General features: G+C 49.2%; 2 protein-coding genes across 2 annotated transcripts in view; one reads left to right on the plus strand and one right to left on the minus strand.

Moving 5' to 3' along the window:
* Nucleotides 1-13617, minus strand: part of FAIM2 (Fas apoptotic inhibitory molecule 2) — a 94083-nt gene extending 80466 nt beyond the window's left edge. The window contains exon 1 of the mRNA XM_049883078.1: nucleotides 13535-13617. The gene's annotated coding sequence lies outside the window, so the exon portion shown is untranslated. The remainder of the gene's footprint in view (nucleotides 1-13534) is intronic.
* On the plus strand, nucleotides 9451-15056 carry LOC126075405 (aquaporin-2). The gene is made up of 4 exons (XM_049883080.1): nucleotides 9451-9855; nucleotides 12857-13021; nucleotides 13432-13512; nucleotides 14847-15056. The coding sequence occupies exons 1-4, from the start codon at nucleotides 9496-9498 to the stop codon at nucleotides 15054-15056; spliced, it is 816 nt and encodes a 271-aa protein (XP_049739037.1). The 5' UTR covers nucleotides 9451-9495.
* Nucleotides 15057-20493: the final 5437 nt, after the last annotated feature.

Here is a 20493-nt window from a genome sequence, read left to right on the forward strand (position 1 = left end):
CAGCACACACTTTTTCTTTTTTTTTATTGTGGTAAAATACATATGTCTTAGTTGTCTAGTGCTGCTATAATAGAAATACCATAAATCGGTGGCTTTAACAAACCGAAATTTATCTTCTCACAGTTTAGGAGGCTAGAAGTCCGAATTCAGGGCACCGGCTCTAGGGGAAGGCTTTCTCTCTCTGTCAGCTCTGGAGGAAGGTCCTTGTCTCTTTGAGCTTCTGTTCCTGGGCAGTCTTCACGGGACTTGGCATCTGTCTTTCCTCATCTCTGCTTGTTTGTTTAATCTCTTTTGTATCTCGAAAGATTAACTCAAGAACACCCTATACTAATCCTGTCTTACTAACATAACAAAGAAACCCATTCCCAAATGGGATTATAACCACAGGCATAGAGGTTAGGATTTACAACACATATTTTGGGGGGACACAATTCAATCCATAACAACACATAATATAAAATTTACCATTTCGACCATTTCAAAGTGTAGAATTTAGTGGCATTTAGTAAATTCATAATGCTGTGCAACCATCACTACTATCTAGATCTAGAAAATTTTCATCGCCCCAAAAGGAGGTCCCGTACCCCTGAGGCAGTCATTCCCCATTCTTTTCCCCCTCCCTCCAGTTCCCCAGACAACAGCTAGTCTGTTTTCTCTCTCCACAGATCCGCCTCTTCTGGAGTTTTCATTTTATTGGAATCATACAGTATGTGGCCTTTTCACTTAGCATAATGTTTTCAAGGTTAATTCACGTTGTAGCATGTATAGGTACTTCATTCCTTTTATGGCTGAATACTGTTTTGCTGTATGGATGTACCACATTTTGTTTATCCATTCATCTGTTGACGGACATTTGGGTTTCCATCTTTTGGCTATTATGAATAGTGCTGCTATGATCATGGGTGTACAAGTGTTTATTTAAACACCAGTTTCAGTTCTCTTGGATATACACCTAGGAGTGCAATATACACATGCTGGGTCATATAGTGTTTTCTATGTATGACTTTTTGAGGAACAACACACACTTTTTATGGCACTTGCTTGGCATTACCTAAATTCAAGCAGTGATGGTGAGGCAGGGAAGAAGGTGACATCTGAGAGGAAACACTGTTTTTGTTTCTTCAGTGTTTACAATTTCTTTTCAACTCAGGTTGCTTAAAATGGAGGAGAATGGGCTGAGAGGGGCCACCTAATAAACTGCCTATAAATTGTCAGCCCCACCATGGCAGGAATCTTTGTCAGTTTTGTTCCCCAACATATCACAAAAGTCTGGAACAGTGGTTGGTACATGGTTGGCGCTCAATAAATCTTGTTGCATGAGTAAATACAGTGAATTGTTTCAAGTGTCGCAAAATACCAAGAACACAGTCATCCGTCATCTAGAACCAGAGAGAACGGACAACATTACAGCCAGAAGGGGGGTGGTTCGATAATACAAAGGACTTCCCAGTGCCACAGGCCCCCAGCTCTTGGGGAAACTTCCACTCCTATTTTTTGAGCACCACCCATTTACAGTACATTTACAAGTATTTACACTAAAGCTCAGAGAGCCTGAGTGGCTTTGCATTGTGAGTGGTAGAACGGGAATCCACCCCCATGCCGCTGAACATCCAGGCCTTGCTCCCTTAGAGGGGTCAATGGCCCCACCATCCCAAGACCAACCCTCAGCCCTGAGTAGGCCTGGGAGCATGGTTAGCCTGAGGGATACCTGAGTGCCCCTCAGAAGACACTTTGCAGTTTCCTCCCCCGCCCAGCAGAGGCAGGACGGTGGGGGGAAGGCTGGCAGTAGAGCATGCAAATTGGAAGCTGATATTGAATTGCAGCAAAATGAGCAGAGGATTAGGTGCCCCACCTGGACCCACCCCCAGAGAACACTAAGGCCTGGGCTGGCCCTCATGAGAAGCTGGCAGGGCCAGTACCAGGCGGAATCATGGCTGGATGAGCAGGGGCAATGAGGTGGGGTGGGTAGGCACACAGGCAGGAAGACACCTGGGTTCCTCTTAGGCCTTCTTCTCCTGGGCCTTCCACCCGCAGCCTGGGCATCCAGCATTCACAGAGCTCCTCCTGGGTTCTGAGGGCAGGGTTGTTGGTAAGAGCCAGCCTGAGACTTCATCCCAGGACCCTGCCCTCATGAGTGTGGGGGAGGGAGATAGGAACACACCCCAATGCCCAGTCGGGGGCAGGGTGGGAAACGCTACCTTGGGCAAGTCAGTCAAGGAAGGCTTCCTGGAGAAGAATGAAGGTTGTAGGACTGGGCTGGGATCCAGGAAGATCTGGGTTTGAATTCTGGCTTGGCCATTTCTTAACTGTTCGACCTTGGGCAAATATTAGTTCATTCATTCCACAAACACTTTTTGAGCATCTACTCCATGCCAATCACGTGTTAAGTGCTGGGACTACAAAGGTGAATTAGATACGGTTCCTGTCCTCCGACCTTACTGTGAAGAGGCGTGTAAGCAATCATCTGGGACAACATGACCTGTGCCATAATGGAGGTGTAACAGGGCGGTGGAACAGGGCGCCGTGGGGTGGGGGCAGAAGGGGTGGTGGCCAGATTAATGTCGTTGAACCTCCATTTCTTAATCCATAAAATGGGGTTTGTACCTACTTCATCAAGTAGCTGTGATAACTGGTTGAGATAACGAGGGTGAGCATGGTACAGCATGGCATGAGGAAGGGCAGGACAGGCCTGGAGGAGAGACCAGGGAGGGCAGGAGGGAGCCAAGGTGGGAGGAAGAGGCAGGTGTTTTATCTGGCAGCCCTACATGGAAATCATATAGCTCAAGCCCTGTCCCAGAACTTCAGGGACCCTGTGCCCTCTGATGTTTCTGGGGCTTCCTGAAGGGCCTGAGTCCCCCTCGCTCCCCCCTCCCACCAGCTTGCCCCCTGGGGCCATTGTCCTCACTCTGCCCAGCTTCATCCCCGCTGTGGATCTGCCCTGTCCCTTCTCCTTCATTCGGCATGGTACCAGCCACACAGGCTGTGGTACATGACCCGCTTCTACCAACCTGTGTCAAGAATGGAAAGGCTTTTGCAGCTCACCTCAGAGTAGGAAACACACTTCACGTCAACTGTCAGCACTGTTTCTGAAATCCTGTCAGTATGCCCCATCATTGGGTACCCTCACCGGCCCAGGCTCCCCATAGACACACTCCTCCTACCTCCCTTTTTCCAGGGTTCCAGCCCACTTTTCTTTCAAGTCACCAGCAAGTAAACCTAAATTCTTGTTTCTTTATTGTTCAGAGACCTACAGTTCTCTTTTTCACTTCCTTCTCATCTTATTTCAAGGGATGAGGTAGGGATTCACTTTCACAGTCAAAAAAGGCTCCCTGGCCCAGAAGGCAGAAAGAGCCACATAAACCAGAGACTATATCAGTCTGAGACCAGAAGAACTAGACGGTGCCCAGCTACTACCAATGACTGCCCTGACAGGGTACACAACAGAGATTCCCTGATGGAGCAGGAGAGCAGTGGGATGCAGGTCTCAAATTCTCATAAAAAGACCAAACTTAATGGTCTGACTGAGACTGGTGGGACCCTGGAGGTCACGGTCCCTGGACCCTCTGTTAGCTCAAGACTGGAACCATTCCAGAAGCCAGTTCTTCAGACAGGAATTGGACTGAACTATAAGACAGAAAATGATACTGGTGAGGTGTGAGCTGCTTTGCTCAAGTAGACGCATGAGACTATGTGGGCAGCTCCTGTATGGAGGCGAGATGAAAAGGCCAAGGGGGACAGAAGCTGGCTGAATGGACACAGAAATACAGGGTGGAGAGGAGGAGTGTGCTGTCTCATTAGGGGGAGAGCAGCTAAGAGTACATAGCAAGGTGTGTATAAGTTTTTGTAAGAGACGCTGACTTGATTTGTAAACTTTCATTTAAACCATGATAAATGAAATAAAATAAGCTCCCTGATGTCAGACTACTAGGGTTCCAATTCTGCCTACACATTTAATAGCTGTGTGACCTAAGGAAAGTTACTGAAACGCTTTCTGCCTCACTTTTCTCATCTTTAAAATATGGATGATAGGCAAAAGTTTATTAGTGGTTACAGGGGATGGGGGGAGGAGGGAATGGGAGTTATTGCTGAAGGGGTACTGAGTTTCTGTTTAGGGTGGTGTAAAACTTTTGGAAATGAAGAACGGTGACAGTGGAACAAGACGGTGAAAGTAATGTCATTGAACTGTATACTGAAAATGGTTAAATGGCAGATTTTTGTTGTATATATTTTTAATATGATAAAATTTTAAAAATTTAAATGGGATATTTAGCTCATGGGATTGTTGTGTGGGTTAAGAAAGTTAATACATATAAAAATATCTAGAATAGTACGTAACAGAGTAAGCACTAAATATCTGTTAACATTATTACAGCTATATCCATCAGCTCCAAAATATACCATTTTCACAATTTAATGTCTTTTTACAATCCATGGCATCTTCTAGGAGCTGGGAGTGGTGATCACTGCCCATGCATAACCTAAACTTGGTCAGGTGAGTTCCATTCTTCCTCATCCCTACACCTGTTCAGTATAACTGCTGTTGAAAATGTCAAAAAGATTACACTGTGGTTTAGCATTTAAACAAAGTTATTGTGTATACAGAAAGGCGTGGAAGTAGAAGAGCACAGCAAGAATTTGATATAAGGGAAGCAAAGAATTATTGAAAAATGACTGCAATTCCATATTTTCCTGCAAAACAACAGCAGGAACCTAAGGAAGGAAGAGCCCCACCAGAGAAGAAACTGTGCTGTATTTTATTACAGCACTGAGAAAAGGGCAAAATGATGACTATCATACATGAAGCAAGAAAATGCCCGCAGTAAAACTTACAGAAAGGATATTCTTGGAAAGAAATTCTGCAAACAATAGTGGACAACCTTTTAAGAAATCACCAACGTCCCTGATGACACACAGGGTGAAATTATGTAGAAAACCATCAAGGAGTCTGAATCAAAGAAGGACTCAGGAAAGTTGAACTCAGAATGTGGAGAAGTTTTAGGAATATTTAGCCAATTCATTTTGTCTAATATCCTTTTTCATGCATGCACAAGAGTGACTTCGTTTTTAAAAGCCGATATCTAAGTAAATTTAAAAGAATTGTTTAGTAGTCCAATTAAAAAATGGGCAAAGAAAATGAACAGACACTTCACCAAGAAAGACATTCAAGCAACTAACAGACACTTGAGGAAATGCTCATGATCACCAGTCATCAGAGAAATGCAAATCAAAACCACAATAAGACACTATCTCACCCAGGCATTACTGGCACTAATCAAAAAAACAGAAAATAACAAATGTTAGAGAGGCTATGGGGAGATTGGAACTCTTATGCACTGCTAGTGGGAATGTAAAATGATACAACCATTTTGGAAAACGATATGGTGCTTCCTTAGAAAGCTAGAAATAGAAATACCATATGATCCAGCAATCCCACTCCTAGGAATATATCCTAGAGAAAAAAGAGTCTCCACACGCATAAACATGTGCACACTTATGTTCATTGCAGCTTTGTTCGCAATAGCAAAAAGATGGAAACAACCTAGATACCATCAACAGATGAATGGATAAACAAACTATGGTACATACACTCGATGTAGTACTGCCTAAAGATAAAGAACAATAATGAATCTGCAAAGCATCTAACAACACAGATGAATTTGGAAGGCATCATGCTGAGTGAAATAAGTCAATCACAAAAGGACAAATATCAAATGAGACCACTACTATAAAAATTCATGAAAAGGTTTACACACAAAAAGAAACAACCTTTGATGGATAAAAAGGAGGGGAGTGGTGGAGATGGAAAAACACTAAACAGACAATAGATAAGTGGTAACTTTGGTGAAGGGTAAGACAGTAAAACTTGTACAAGGCAAGGTCATGGAATCTCCATAGACACATCCAAATTCCCTGAGGGACTAAATTGCTGGGCTGAGTGCTGTGGAGACCATGGTCTCGGGGAACATCTAGCTTAGTTGGCATAATATAAGATATTCCATTGGTCTCACCCCTTTGGGAGCAAGAAGAATGAAGAAAACTAAAAATACAAGGGAAAGATTAGTCCAAAGGACTAATGGGCCACAACTACCACTGAGGCCAGTACAACTAGATGGTGACCGGCTACCATCACTGACTGCTCTGAGAGGGATCACAACAGAGGGTCCCAAACAGAGCGGGAGAAAAATGTAGAACAAAATTCTAACTCAAAAAGAAAGACCAGGGAGAGTAAGTGGGAGTATGGAGTAAGGTGTATATAAGCTTATATGTGACAGACTGACTTGATTTGTAAACTTTCACTTAAAGCACAATAAAAATTATTAAAAAAAAAAGAAAGAAAGACCAGACTTGCTGGCCTGACAGATTGGAGAAACCCTGAGAATATGGCCCTTGGACACCCTTTTAGCTCAGTAATGAAGTCACTCCCGAGGTTCATGCTTTATCCAAAGATTAGAAAGGCTCATAAAACAGAATGAGACTAAAGGGGGACACCAGCCCAAGGGCAAGGACTAGAAGGCAGGAGGAGACAGGAAAGCTGGTAATAGGGAACCCAAGGTTGAGAAGGGAGAGTGTTGTCATGTCATGGGGTTGTTAACCAACGTCATAAAACAATATGTATACTGTTTAATGAGAAACTAGTTTTTTCTGTAAATCTTCACCTAAAGTACAATAAAAATTTAAAAAAAAGAAATGTGTGAAACTCAAAAAAAAAAAAAGACCAGACTTACTGGTCTGACAGAGACTGGAGAAACCCCAAGAGTATGCCTCCAGACACTCTTTTAGCTTGGTAATGAAGTCATTCCTGAGGTTCGCCCTTCACCCAAAGATTAGACAGGCCCATAAAATAAAACAAGACTAAAGGGGCACACCAGCCCAAGGGTAAGGACTAGAAGGCAGGAGGGGACAGGGAAGCTGGTAATGGGGATCCCTAGGCCAAGAAGAGAGAGTGTTCACATGTCATGGGGTTGTTAACCAATGTCATAAAACAATATGTGTACTAACCATTTAATGAGAAGCTAGTTTGTTCTGTAAACCTTCATCTGAAGTACAATAAAATAAAAGAATTATTTCAATGATAAAGTGCTAAATGATAAGAAAACATTTTGTTAGATTCTAGTTGGTAGTGTGTGCTACAGCTGATGACAGCATGGACTCAATAAGACATGGTGTGGTGATCTTGGTAGACAAAGTGCAGCCCCCACTCGGAGGAGCTCCACTGGCCACCTGGAGCCTTGGGCATGAGCAGGGCTGGCCCTTCCTCCCTCTTACACAGAAAAGTCACATGTGGGAGTACAGTCATGGTTGGGGTCCTCCCCTCTCCCGAACTTGGGGCTGGAACTTGGGCCTGAGTCCTGACACCCACTGTAAGCTGTGTGACCCCACAAATCACAACCTCTCAAAAATTCACTTTCTGTCTGTAAAATGAGGTCCACAGATCAGATGATCTCTAAAACTCCATCTGGTGAGTGGGCAGGCAGGGGTGGGGAGTATGAAGTCTATGGCCCCCACTCTAGACCCCCACTCCATTGGGATTTATCCCAGTATCTTGTGGGGAGTTGGGAGGTAATTATTGGGTAATTATCTACATTCAACAGAGGTTCGAGCACCTACTGATGTGTCAGGCACTGTTCCAGGCACTGGGAATACATCAGAGAACAAAATCCACAAAAATCCCTGCTCTCTTGGAGCTTCTATTCTGTTTGGGTCATTTCCTTCTTTTTTCCTCCCCTTCCTCCTCCTAATAGCAGGAGTCACAAGCCCTTACATATATTTATGATGAATTCTCAATTGCAAAATACCGACTCCATCCTCACAACAACTTTGTGGGGTAAGCATCATTATTCCCAATACCCAGATAAGGAAACTGAGGCTTAGAGTATGACCCAGCAGTGTAGGTGTGGTTAAAAAAAAAAAAAAAACTCTGCAGACCAGGTTCCAGGCCCTGTTCAGCCACTAACTTGTTGGACCACCTTGGATCAGTCACATGCCTTTCTTGGGCCTCAGTTTCCCCTGTTGATACAAGAGGGGCTCCATCTCCATTCTATACTCTCTAATCTTCCTGGGACTGGGACTTGCCCAGGGACCCGCTGGACAGGAGAGATAGAATAGGGGTCAGAACCCAGGCCTCCTGACCCCACTCTGTACCCCACTCTTTCCTTAAGTCCCTGGGAGAGACAAAGAGAAGGCATTTCTCCAGTAGCAGAGCTGGTGGGATTAGGGAAAAGCTGGGGAGTGGAGTTGGGAACTCTCTGACTCGAAAGTCTCCTGGGCTCCAGTGGCCACAAAAACATCATTGACAGGAGGTGGCATTGCCCAGAGGCAGGACTGAGTGGGCACTGAGGCCAGGAAGTCACTTATCAGGCATCCCAGCCTTTTGGAGCCTGCACAATTCATTGCCTACAGAAACCCCTTGACTTTGTGGTCTTGGTGGCTCTGAGCTCTAGGGCATGCTTCTGGAACCCTAACATGTGAGTTTGGGGAGACCTGTTCTCCTCCTCAGATTATATGTGGTATTACTAATAATAACTGATATTTATTGAGGGCGGACTGTGGGCCAAGTGCTGCTCTGAGCACTCTGCATACATTATTTTATTTAACCAAAACCTCAATCCCACGAGGTAGGTTTTATTATTATGCCCCGTTTTGCAGACAAGGACAAGAAGGGTTAAGTCACAGAGATGGAACAGGGTGAGGCTGGAATGGAGCCAGTCGACACCAGGTTGACTCTATCACCCAGGTCCAGGGTCCCAATGGCCACTGAAACCCTCCCCTGCCTCCAGGCTATGGGAGCTACTATTTGGCTATGGTTCCAGGGAGGAGGTGAAGAAAGCTTAATGATTTATGGATGATTGACTGCAAGAAAGCAAGCACAGAAAAAGACACAAAATCTTTATGCCTTAGAAGATCTGTCACAAGCTAGCTAGTTGTTTTCCATCCCTACCAAGAAGGAAAAATTGGAGGTCAGACAGCAGGAAGAACTTCCTAGTCATCAGAAGGGGTAGCTTTGACATCTCTCATGGTCAATTTTGGGTGAGGTGTTGGCACTTCTTTGGCCAACAGTTTGAGTCAGAGAGAGAGGGTTGCACACATCCCTACATGGGTCCCCATTCACAGAACCAGATGGGGGTGGGAGTGGGGGTAGGGAGAGGCCATGGGGCAGCAGCCCGGGGGTAACGGAGGGAACAAACACGGAAAACCAGGGGACGTCAGTCCTTATCTGGAGCTCATTAATGGGGAACATTAGTCAGCTGTGAAGGCCTAGATGGGCTGATAGGCATGCGGGTGGGCCAGTGGGGAGTGGGGGCAGTGGGCAGCCATTGTAGGGAGGGGGCAGGTCTTGGCCTAAACTCCACCTCTGTCCTACGTGCCCAGATTCAGGCTGGAAGGACCCTATAAATGCCCAAGGTTGGGCCTCCCCAGAGACCCTGAGAGAGAGCTAGAGAGCCATAAGCCTGCTGCCCTGAGACGGCTAGGCCAGCCCATAGAAGGCTCCACAGCATGTGGGAGCTCCGGTCCATAGCCTTCTCCAGGGCCGTGTTCTCCGAGTTCCTAGCCACACTCCTCTTCGTCTTCTTTGGCCTTGGCTCAGCCCTCAACTGGCCGCAGGCCCTGCCCTCTGTGCTACAGATCGCCATGGCTTTCGGCCTGGCTATCGGCACCCTGGTGCAGACTCTGGGCCACATCAGCGGGGCCCACATCAACCCTGCTGTGACTGTAGCCTGCCTCGTGGGCTGCCACGTCTCCTTTCTCCGAGCCACCTTCTACTTGGCTGCCCAGCTGCTGGGGGCTGTGGCAGGAGCCGCCCTACTCCATGAGCTTACGCCACCAGATATCCGTGGGGACCTGGCTGTTAATGCGGTGAGTAGTAGAACCTCACACGGGGTTGTTCTTTGTAAAGGATGAGGTGGCAGAGACCAGCTCTGGGTAGGGGTCTGGGTGGGCAGAGAGGGAGAGGGAAAGAAAGGCTGGAGCCAGGAACACAGTCACCATAGAAGAATCAGTGTAAGACAGGCAATAACGTCAGAGCACAAGTAGGATACAAACGAGTCTGCTGGTAGCATCTGTCCTAACTTTCATGGACAAAGAGCAGCACTGAGGCATCAGTGACGCCAGCGTTACAGTGAGGGCTGGGCTAGAACTCATCAAAGGACAGAGTCCCAAAGCAGACCTTTTTTTTGAGCTGGGAGGAACCTCTGAGTGCTAGTCACAGGAGTCTTCTGGGAGAAAAGGGATCAAGTGGTTCCTTAGCATTTACTGTGTGGTGGACCCCATAGCAGTTGCTCCTCACAAGCCATGCACTGACCCCTCACAACAGCCCTGAGAGGTAGGGATGGGCATACCCATTTCTTAGGGATGTAAAAACTGAGGCTCAGAAACGGGAAGTGTCAGAGACAGCCCTCAAACCCATGATCTTCCCACGTGACCAATGTCCCCTCTCTCAACCGTCTTATAAGTCTCATTTTGCAAACAAGGAAACTGAGTCTCAGAGAAGAGACATGATGGGCTAAAAGCTCCACAGTTTGTCAATACTAGAGACTGGAACCCAGGGAAAGGTGCAGGGGCAAGGTCTCTTCAGACCCTGGAAAACATCCCTGGAGCCAGCGAGCTACGTTCTGATTCCATGGTACAGTGTAATCGGGCCGCTTGGGGAGTGATGGTGATGCTGTAGCCATCCCCCTTGGCTCCACCTCTCCTGGGCCACCCCTTCCTCCACCTCTCCTGTGCCTGTGCAAGGCCTGGGACTCTGAGTGGCTTGGGTGACAGGGGATGGCCTGTGTTCCCCTCACCACGACTCTCACTCGCCCCCATCCCAAGCTAGGACAGCAGCTGCCTCTTTTGGGTCTCAGTCTCCTCCATTTCCTGGCCCACTCTGTCCTTGGGCCACTGACGAAGAGCTCTGATGTCTCTATGGTGCATTCAGCAGGGCCCTGCACAGTCTCTGTGGCCACCCCCTCCTCTACACGAGTGGCCCTTCCTCATGCAAGGGACGGAGGTGTCCTAGTTGGGGAACTTCCCTCTTCCTCCAAACGGGAAGCATATGAGGCTGAGGGCCTGGGGCTGGGAAAAGGATAGAGTGGCCCAAGTGGTGAACAGACTGAGGAGTGTGCCCATTTCCACTAAGAACAAAATTAGCTCAGTTTGCAGCAAGGAGAGGTCTGGTTAGACTGAAAGAGGAGCTCACCGACTGTGCGGCCAAAAAGGCCTTGGGATACAAGACTGAGGACTCTCCTTCTCTTATAGCAGGGGGTTGGGGGCAAACTGAGAGGCCAAGCCTACTCCTGCCTAATTTCACAGCTGACTGGGGCCCTCAGAAGGGAAGGGCCTACAAAAGTTCCCCCAACCTATTGCTCAGCATTTACCATCTTGAGGAATGGGGGAGAACCCTGCCTGGCTGGAATTGGGCAGGGGCAGGGTAGGGAGAGCTGGGATGACCCCCAATGTTGTCCCAGGTGTCCTCTAAGGACCCTGGGAAGGCCAGCTTGGCCACTGGACAGTTACCACTGATGTGCACCTACTCTGTGCCAGGCCAGATATAACTTCATCCTTGGTACACACTGTAAGGTAAAGTCTGTGATCCCCCCAACCCTGACTGGTAAATTGTGGCTCAGCATTCAATTGCCTCAAATGACAAAACGAGTAAGTAGCAAAATGGACCCAGAGTTGTCTGACAGCAATCCTATGTTCACATCGTCTCCTTGAAGGCAGCCATTTAACAACAGAAACGGAGCTGCAGCTCCACCCTTGTCATCTCCAACCCTCACATAGTCCCTTAAAAATTTTTTTGTGTTGTTTTAAATCTGCATTTTACAGAGAGAGAAACTGAGGCTGCAGTAAACAAAATCGAACAAGTCAGAAGCCTCCAAAGTGTCTTCCACCAAAGCTCTTTCCATTGCCCCCCACTAGAGCCTCTACCATTGAACAACAGCAGGGATTTAGGTTGGACCCTAGAGAGACCCAAGGGCACCAGCTCAACAACTAGGACACAGGGGTGGGGGTGCAGGGCCTGGAGAAGAAGCGTGGGAGCTGAGATCTGTTGCAGCTCCACCTAGCGTGATGCCCAGCCCCAGAGGGCAGGGTGTAGGGCCCCAGATGACAAAACCAACCTAGGGAGAAATCCAGTGCTGGGCACAGCCCAGTTATGAAATCAACTCTTTGCTAGGTCCTGAAGTTCCCTCCTCACTCAAAGCTAGGGGAACCACGGCCACACCGCATGGGTGTGGAGGCATCATAGTACAGGGCTCCCTTGCCCCCACCCCAACCTCCACAGAAGAAGCAGGGAGCAAACCCACAGTGCCAAATGAAAACACAGTGGGGAACAGGCAAAGCTTAGAGGAAAGTTGTATGCTGGGCACATGGAGAAAGGGGGCACCCTAGGACCATCCCCCAGACCCAAGGCCTCAACTGCCACTCTCTAGACTCTAGACCCCAGTTCTCTCATTACACCAGTATTTTATGACCTAGACAGACAGGAAGGCCTTCCTGTCACCTGGCCAAAAAGTCCCTACTGCGATCGAAACCATTTCCCTTCTTTTTCTTCAGGAAACAGAAAGTCTGGATCGCAGCATCTTCTTCCTCTCACACTTTAGGTACATAACACCCACCACCAAATCTAATGGGCTATGGAGTCAGTTTTCCTACCTCTGCCTGGAGGACCATGGGTGGACCTGGGGTCCACCCCCTGCCCTTAGGCCAGGGCCCAAAAGACTTCAGTAGCTTGAGCTAAGGTGGCTGTTAAGCCCAGGTGTTCTGGCTCCCAGCCTGGGGGCCTCTCTAGAGGCTCAACTACAGGTGAGCAGGAATATGGAGCTAGTGAGGGGCTTATGTTCAGTGTCTCCCCCCACCCTGTCTCTGTCCCCAGCTCAGCAACAACACAACGGTTGGCCAGGCTGTGACTGTGGAGCTCTTCCTGACGCTGCAGCTGGTGCTCTGCATCTTCGCCTCCACCGATGACCGCCGCGGAGACAACCTGGGCACCCCTGCCCTCTCCATCGGCTTCTCCGTGGCCCTGGGCCACCTCCTTGGGGTAGGCCATGGCCACTGATTTCAGCCTCCCTGGAGGGACAGACATACAGATCCTCCCCAAAGAAACACACACACAGACCACTCTAGAGACAGACACACAGAACCCCAAAAGTGACAGACACAAAGACCCCCAGAGGGACATATACAAAGCTCCTAAGACAGTCACGTGGACAACCCCTAGACGGGCTGACACCCAAACACTGCAATGCACAACTATCACTCCAGCCTCAGATGAATACAGGGCCCTGTAAATATAACATCTTAATTATCCATTGCATCATTTCCCTTTAGTTTGTCTCATCTCCAACACTCAGACTGGTTGATCTCAAATTAAACAATAGAGAGGGGAGCAAGGACTCCATGCCCTGTCCTGATCTCCCTTCTCTCCCTGACCCCCACCTCCCTTTGTAGATCCACTACACTGGCTGCTCCATGAATCCTGCCCGCTCCCTGGCTCCAGCCATCGTCACCGGCAAGTTTGATGACCACTGGGTAATGGCTGAAGCTCACTCACCTTCCCCTCCCAGAAATTCATCTCGGAGGGAGAACAAGGGCTGGAATAGAGTGGTCCTGGGTGCCCCAAACCCTCCACACTCCTCCTGGGGTCCTGCAAAGCCTTGGGTTCCACTCTTGAAGTCTGATGCCAAAGACTCAGTTTCCACATCTGAAAAAGAGGATAATAGTTCTTACCTCATTGGCTTCTTCGGAAGATTAAGTAAGATTACCCATGTAAAACAGATCACACAGTGCCAGACGCTTAGAACTCGATAAATAGTAATATTTATAATATAGCTATTTATTATTATTTTTTTTTTTAGTATGTGCTAAGTCTTTTTCTAAGTGTTTTGCAAATATTAACCCCTTTAATGTTCATAACAATCTTCAAAACAAAAACAAAAACCAAACCCACTGCTGTAAAGTTGATTCCAACTCGTAGAAACTCTATGGGAAAGAGTAGAACTTCCCCATAGGGTTTCCAAGGAGCAGCTGGTGTGGATTCTAACTGCCAACCTTTTGGTTAACAGCCCAGCTCTTAACTACTGTGCTGGTGGCACAGTGCTGGTGGCTTCCAAGGTACTATTATAATGAAAGGAAACTGAGGCACAAGGAGGTTCACAAGTTCACAAGTGGTAGAATCAGGATTCACACCCAGGCAGTCTGATTCAGAGTGCGCGCCCTTAACCACCACACTAGCACGTGTTCCCCAACAGTTAGTATTGTCATCACTGCCAAACCAGTTGCCATCAAGTCCATTCTGATTCATGGTGACCCCACGTGCATCAGAGTAGAACTGTGCGCCATAGACTTCTCAACGGCTGATTCTTCAGAAGTAGATCACTAGGTCTTTCTTGGAGACCCCTCTAGGAGCCCTGGTGACACAGTGGTTAAGGTTCTGCTGCTAACTGAAAGGTATGGCAGTCTGCTCCTGTAAAGATTACAGCCTTGGAAACCCTACGCGGCAGTTCTACTTTGTCCTATAGGGTCGTTATGAGTTGGAATGGACTCTAGTATCAGCACCGTTAATCGTTTGCACCACCCAGGGACTCCATCAATAACTACATGAATAGGTATTTTATTATATTAATGGCGTGTAAGACCCCTTTCCAACACAAAGGTGCCGGTAAGTGGGGAGAGGAGAATGTCCACAGGCGCACACTGGGTTTTGCGAGCTTGGTGCAGATGAGGAGGGGTTCAGTCCCCACAATGTGTACCACCCCTCGTCCTGGCCCCACACCCCAGGAGCCATCCCGCATGGGCTGGGCCCGAAAAGGGAGACCTGCGCCTCCTGTGCGCGGTGCCAACCCGCCCCCACCTCTCGGCCCTAGGTCTTCTGGATCGGACCCCTGGTCGGCGGCATCTTGGGCTCCCTCCTCTACAACTATGTCTTGTTCCCTCACTCCAAGAGCCTGTCAGAACGCCTGGCGGTGCTGAAGGGGCTGGAGCCGGACACTGACTGGGAGGAGCGCGAGGTGCGGCGGCGGCAGTCGGTGGAGCTGCACTCGCCGCAGAGCCTGCAGCGTGGCAGCAAGGCCTGAGCGCGCCCGCCGGCCGGGGCCTCGAGGGCCTCCGGACGGAGGCTCGGAGGAGCTCGGAGTGGCTGCCTAAGGGGCCGAAGGTCGCGCCCCGGGCTCGAGGGCACCCCCCAACACCCGCCGGGCCCAGCCCGAGGCGGAAGAGCCCACCCTGTCCCTATTCTCCCCCAGGTCAGAAGTTGGTCCCCAGGGCAGAGTAGCAATTCCCAGGACGCGCACCGCGCCGCTGGCCGCTGTGAGCGGGGTGGAGCGGGGGACGCTGGGCGGGGAGGGAAAGCGCAGGGACTTCGGAGTTTTGGGGTAGCGGGCAGCCTAGCAGCTCTTCTGAGGCTGTAGGCAGCGAGCGGTCGACCCACTGGCCTCACGAAGGGAGCTGGAGACTTGGGGACCGAGCTGGTGAGGGAAGGCGGACAGGGGTTGGGGGGCACTTGGCTCTGAAGAGCCTGCACTCGGGTACTGGGTGGTGTGGGCGTGGAGTGTACAGACCCCAGCCTTGGTGCATTTAGGAGTGGCACATACGGTTTTGCTAGTGTGTGCATGCCCCCCTCCCCCCATGTCTCTCTCTCTCCAGGCACAGGACTGTGCATGCTCCTAAGTGTGAGGTGCTGCAAGTATGCACGGCTGGGCCTCTCACTCCCCCATTGTCCCTTTTTAACCTCTTCCTCCCCCACGGCAATAAATCCACTTCCTCTGCAGTGGAGGAGTCCTTGCTGCTTGTCAGCCCCATGAGCTCCAAGGAAGTGCTCCCCAGGAGAAGAGAAGAGTCTGGAGGGCACTGATTTCCAACCCCTACCCTGACTCTCCTGGAAAATTCCCCCAAACTGCAGCCCTGGGCCACAAGACTTGCCAGGATCCGTTGCTGGAGGCAGAGAGATGCCAAGCAGAGAACGGCTGCCCCAGAAGTGGCCTTTGGAGAAAGGAGGGATGCCTGGCCAAGGACGTCCTTTCTACCCTGAAGGAGGACCTCTCCAAAAGGGGAAGCTGGCATGTGTGCATGTCTGCATGTGTGTGTGTGTGTGTGTTTGTGTGTGTGTGTGCATGCTATGTGTGCAGGAGACCCCATCCTTCGGGGGGGGGGGCCCCAGACGCAAAGATTAGCCTCCTGCTGCGACAGAAAAAACAAAAGCCCTTTGTGGGCCTCTGGCCTTTGTCTTGGGAGAGGGAGAGATTTGCAACTAGACACTTCTTGAAAGGAGACACTCATTTCGCAAGTAAGCTCTTTCACCCAGCACACACCTATGGCCAGCTGGGCAAGGCACTCAGGCACTCAGCCAGGGACACCAGTCAACACCCCTCCATCATCCATCGCATGATTGCCCTCTCCCCCAGGCAGCAGCTCTTCCTCACCAGGAACCTCTGTTACACTTCCCTCCCTCCCTACCTTCCTTCAGCCCTATGCCCCCACACCCACCCTTACCCCACCCCAACTCCTACCACTGGACATTTCTGTGAAGAGAACAACCTGGTGCTCTCAGGACCAACCCACACACAAGAGAAGGGAAATGACTTGTCCGCACAGCGGCAGGTGTGAGTCTAGAACCCAGACTTCTAAACTTCCAGACCAGTGCAATGGCTCTCAAATGAGATTAAGTGAGATGATGCATGTAAATGTGTCATGTGAGCTGTAATTCCTAATACCATTATCATGAATTATTAGGGTCATTTTTATTATTTCTGCTTCCTGGGAGGAGCCACAGATGGTCTTGACCCTCAGCCTCCTTAACCTGGATTGGTCATCAATGCCAAGGAGAGCCCTGGGAGCCTGAGGCCCAGGCAGAAGAGGACAGGTTTGAGGCAGACCCATCCTGGACCAGCCACTCCCTCTCTATATCTTCTGACCTAGAGCTCATGCTGGCTTTTCTCCCACCCCATTCTCCCACCCCCACACTGTCCATTCTCTTTCTCCCTGTCCAGCCTACTGCATAACTAACCTAAGATCACACCTTGGATTCCCTTCTCCATGCTTTCTGTCATCTCCATGCTGTCAAGGCTTCTGTCTCTGTCTCACAGGCAACGTAGCGAAGGCTACCTGAGCATCTGTGGTGCACCAGGCACCGAGTCTCCAGCCCCTGCTCCCTGACTCTCTTCAGTGATGGACTGCGTGTCAGGAGCATCTCTGTAATCATGACCCCACCCCCACTGCCCCATCCCTCCTCATCTATGCCCCTTCCTGCCTTCCTTGATCAAAGCTCTCTTTGGGGTGAGAAAAGGGCTGCCCTGGGCCATGGGTACTATGGAGATGACTTTCCTAAACCCTCCACTGCTGGTAACAGCCACCTGGCCGCACTACGGAGGGAGGGGTCAAGTCAGAGTCCAAGGTGATTTCTGGGGCTATATTCCTGGTAGCTGAGTGTTCTTGCTCTGGACGTTCAAAGGCAGTAAGGACTGTGAGCCTAGCCTGGATGTGTCTCAGACACCTCATCCCCATCCTACTTCATCCCAGGAAACCCTTCTGGAAGGTGTCAAGAATTTCTGTTTCTGCTCCACTTCCTGGATTTCACTGAGGTCAGAGGTCAAAAAAACCTGAAATCAGATTCGTTGCCATCAAGTCGATTCCAACTCATAGCAACGCCATGCATTAGAGTAGAACTGCTCCATAGGATTTTCTTGGCTGTAGTCTTCATGGAAGCAGATCACCAGGCCTTTCTTTCATGGCATTGCTGGGTAGGTTCAAACCACCAACCTTTCTATTAGTAGCCATCACAAACTGTTTGCACCACCCAGGGGCCTTTCAGAGGTCAAAGCAGGATTCAGAGTGATAGGAGTGGAGGAGAACTGATACCTGTTGAGCATCTGCTGGGTACCAGCCACTATTCTGGATGCTTTACATGCGTTAGTTTATTTAATCCTAAAATTTTAAGCAGGTTAGGGAAGGACAATGGCTCCCAGCCGGGCAGGGTCTTACTATTTCCAAAGCACCTTCTTATCCTGTCCTGATTATCTCCCAACCCTGTGAGATAAGCAGAGCAAATATTATTCTTCCCATTTTATAGATTAAGAAACTGAGGCTAAGAAACTGGCCTAAGGTCACACAGCTAGTATATACTGGAGCCAAGATTTGAACTCAGGCCTCTTTGTTCAAAATCCTATGATCTTTCCACTCAGAAGTCAAGGGAGACCAGGTCTGCACTGAGGCAAGTCCTGGGCTTCTCCTGGGAGCCCCTGGCAAAACCCAAGCACCCAACTGTGTCTGCCCAGCCCAGCCCACTGTTTTGTGGTGGCCACAGAGCCTTGGGGAGGGCAGGAGTAGGTTGGAGGAAATGAGAAAGAGCATAGGGCTGATGTCTGCCCTTAAAGAGCTCCTAGTCTGGAGCAGATGGCGTTCAGATACACCCCAAACCAGACTGAGGCAGGGCAGCATGGAGGTCAGTGGAGAGACCTCCAGGTTCCTGAGCTGGAAAAGGTTCTGAGGTGAGGGGAAGAGGTGGCTGACCACTGGGTCCCTGCAGAATTCATTACTGCTTTGTGCTAAATGACTTTGCACCTGCAAATGTTGCTTTGATGTTCTTTTGTATCTTTAAGATGTGATTTTGTATGCATACAATGCCTCCCAGCTAGATTATAAGCCCTCTGGAGGCAGAGATCCTTCCAGTTCTTCTGTGGCATTCCCTTACCTATTTCCCTCATGCATCTTGTCTAGCACAGTGCTCTGTATATAGTAAGCACTCAATAAATGCTCATTTGATCAGAATATGTACCTGTAAATGCTGTTTCTTCCACAACTTGGAAATAGTCAATACAGTTCAAGGTGCCAGAAGATAGACTGGTACCTCATGAGTTCCCCAGCCCAGAGCCACTGTTAGGAACGGTGCACAGGGGATTTCAATATTGAATAAGAAGCTGAACTATGAGGCCTCTGGGGACAAATTCCATCGCCTCTGAGGGAAGGTCCAGTTTGGCCAAAATGGGCATCCCAGGCTTTGTAATGCAGGTAGCACCATGGAGAGGGCACTGAGATATGGGCAAGCTGTGTGGCCTCCAGAGAGCAGAGAATATTCCCTTTTGGTCCTCCTTTCCCCCACCCCATACATTGGCTGCAGCACTATGATGGGAAGTCAGGGTCAGGACCTCCAGGGTCTTGGACAACACCTAACACTGAACATGTCCAAAACTGACCTCCTGGTCTTCCCCCAAAACCTGCTCCTTCCACAGTCCTCCCCATCTCAGTCAGTGGCAACTCTGTATTTCCAGTTGCTCAGGCCAAAAAACTTGGAGTCATCCTTTGCTCCTTGTTCTGTCACACCCCATGTGAGATACTTCAGGAAATCCACCAAAATGGATCCAGAATCTCATTGCTCTTCACCACCTTTCCTGCCTCCATCTGGTGCAGGCCACCATCATCTCTCCCTGGGTTACTGCAATGGACACCACACCAGCCCCAGCAGTCTGGTCTCAGTGCAGCTGTAGAGTGATTGTGTTAACAAATTTGTCAGACCACATCAGTCCTCTGCTCGATGCCTCCCTATTTCTCTCAACGTAAAGCCCACAATCCTCACAGTGGGACACTAGGCCCTATACAATCTGCCCACCTCCACTACCTCTCTGTCCTCACCTCCCATACTCCCCTCCTTGTTCACTCCGCTCCAGCAACACTGGCTGTTCTCTCTGCCTGGACTGTTCTTTCTCAGGGTATCTGCATGGTTCCTTCCCTCTCCTCCTCCGAGTCTTTGTTCAAATGTCACTTTCTCAATAAGACCTGACACCTCATTTAAAATTACATAGACATTCCCCCACTCCTACCATATCACGCCCGGTCTTCCTTAACATGCTTTATTTTTTCCATAGCACTTATCAGGTTCTATCATAGTATGTAATTCACATATGCCTATTGATTACTGTCTATCTCCTTTCACTAGAACGTAAGCTCCCCAAGGGCAGAGATTTTTTTGTCTGTTTAGCTTACAGCTATATCTCCAGTGCCTAGAACAGTACCTGGTACATAGTGTGCACTCAGTAAATCTTTGTGGAATGAATGGCCCTTTCCCAACATTGGGGATATGTGGAGCCCTGAAGGCATCTCTTGCTTCCAATGACCCTATCATTTCTTCTCCCAGCCCAGAGGCCCTGACCCTTCAGTTTCTCCCAGAGAATGCAGGAGTCCCTATATCAGCAGAGGAGTCCTGGTGGTGCAGTGGTTAAGCACTCAGCTGCGAACCAAAAATGTCAGAGGTTCAAATCCACCTCCTCTCCTTCGGAGAAAGATGTGGCACTCTGCTTCTGTAAAGATTACATTCTTGGACATCCTATGGGGCAATTCTCCTCTATTCTATGGGGTTGTTATGAGTCTGAATTGACTCTGTGACAATGGGTTTTTTAATATCAGGAGAGAAAAGGAAGAGGCCCTCCTGATAGACTCAAATACCCCCTGCCACAAACGGGAAGACCCTTCCCCTGCCCAGGAAATCCCAGGGAGTCATTCCTCCAGGACTGGTAGGGCACG

Source organism: Elephas maximus, chromosome 4 (genome assembly GCF_024166365.1).
Source record: "Elephas maximus indicus isolate mEleMax1 chromosome 4, mEleMax1 primary haplotype, whole genome shotgun sequence".
NCBI classification, from domain to species: domain Eukaryota; kingdom Metazoa; phylum Chordata; class Mammalia; order Proboscidea; family Elephantidae; genus Elephas; species Elephas maximus.

Coding starts and splice junctions, on each gene's coding strand:
- LOC126075405 (XM_049883080.1), top strand. CDS start 9,496: ATGTGGGAGCTCCGGTCCATAGCCTTCTCCAGGGCCGTGTTCTCCGAG. Junction 9,856..12,856: donor GGGACCTGGCTGTTAATGCG/GTGAGTAGTAGA, acceptor CTCTGTCCCCAG/CTCAGCAACAACACAACGGT. Junction 13,022..13,431: donor CCCTGGGCCACCTCCTTGGG/GTAGGCCATGGC, acceptor CTCCCTTTGTAG/ATCCACTACACTGGCTGCTC.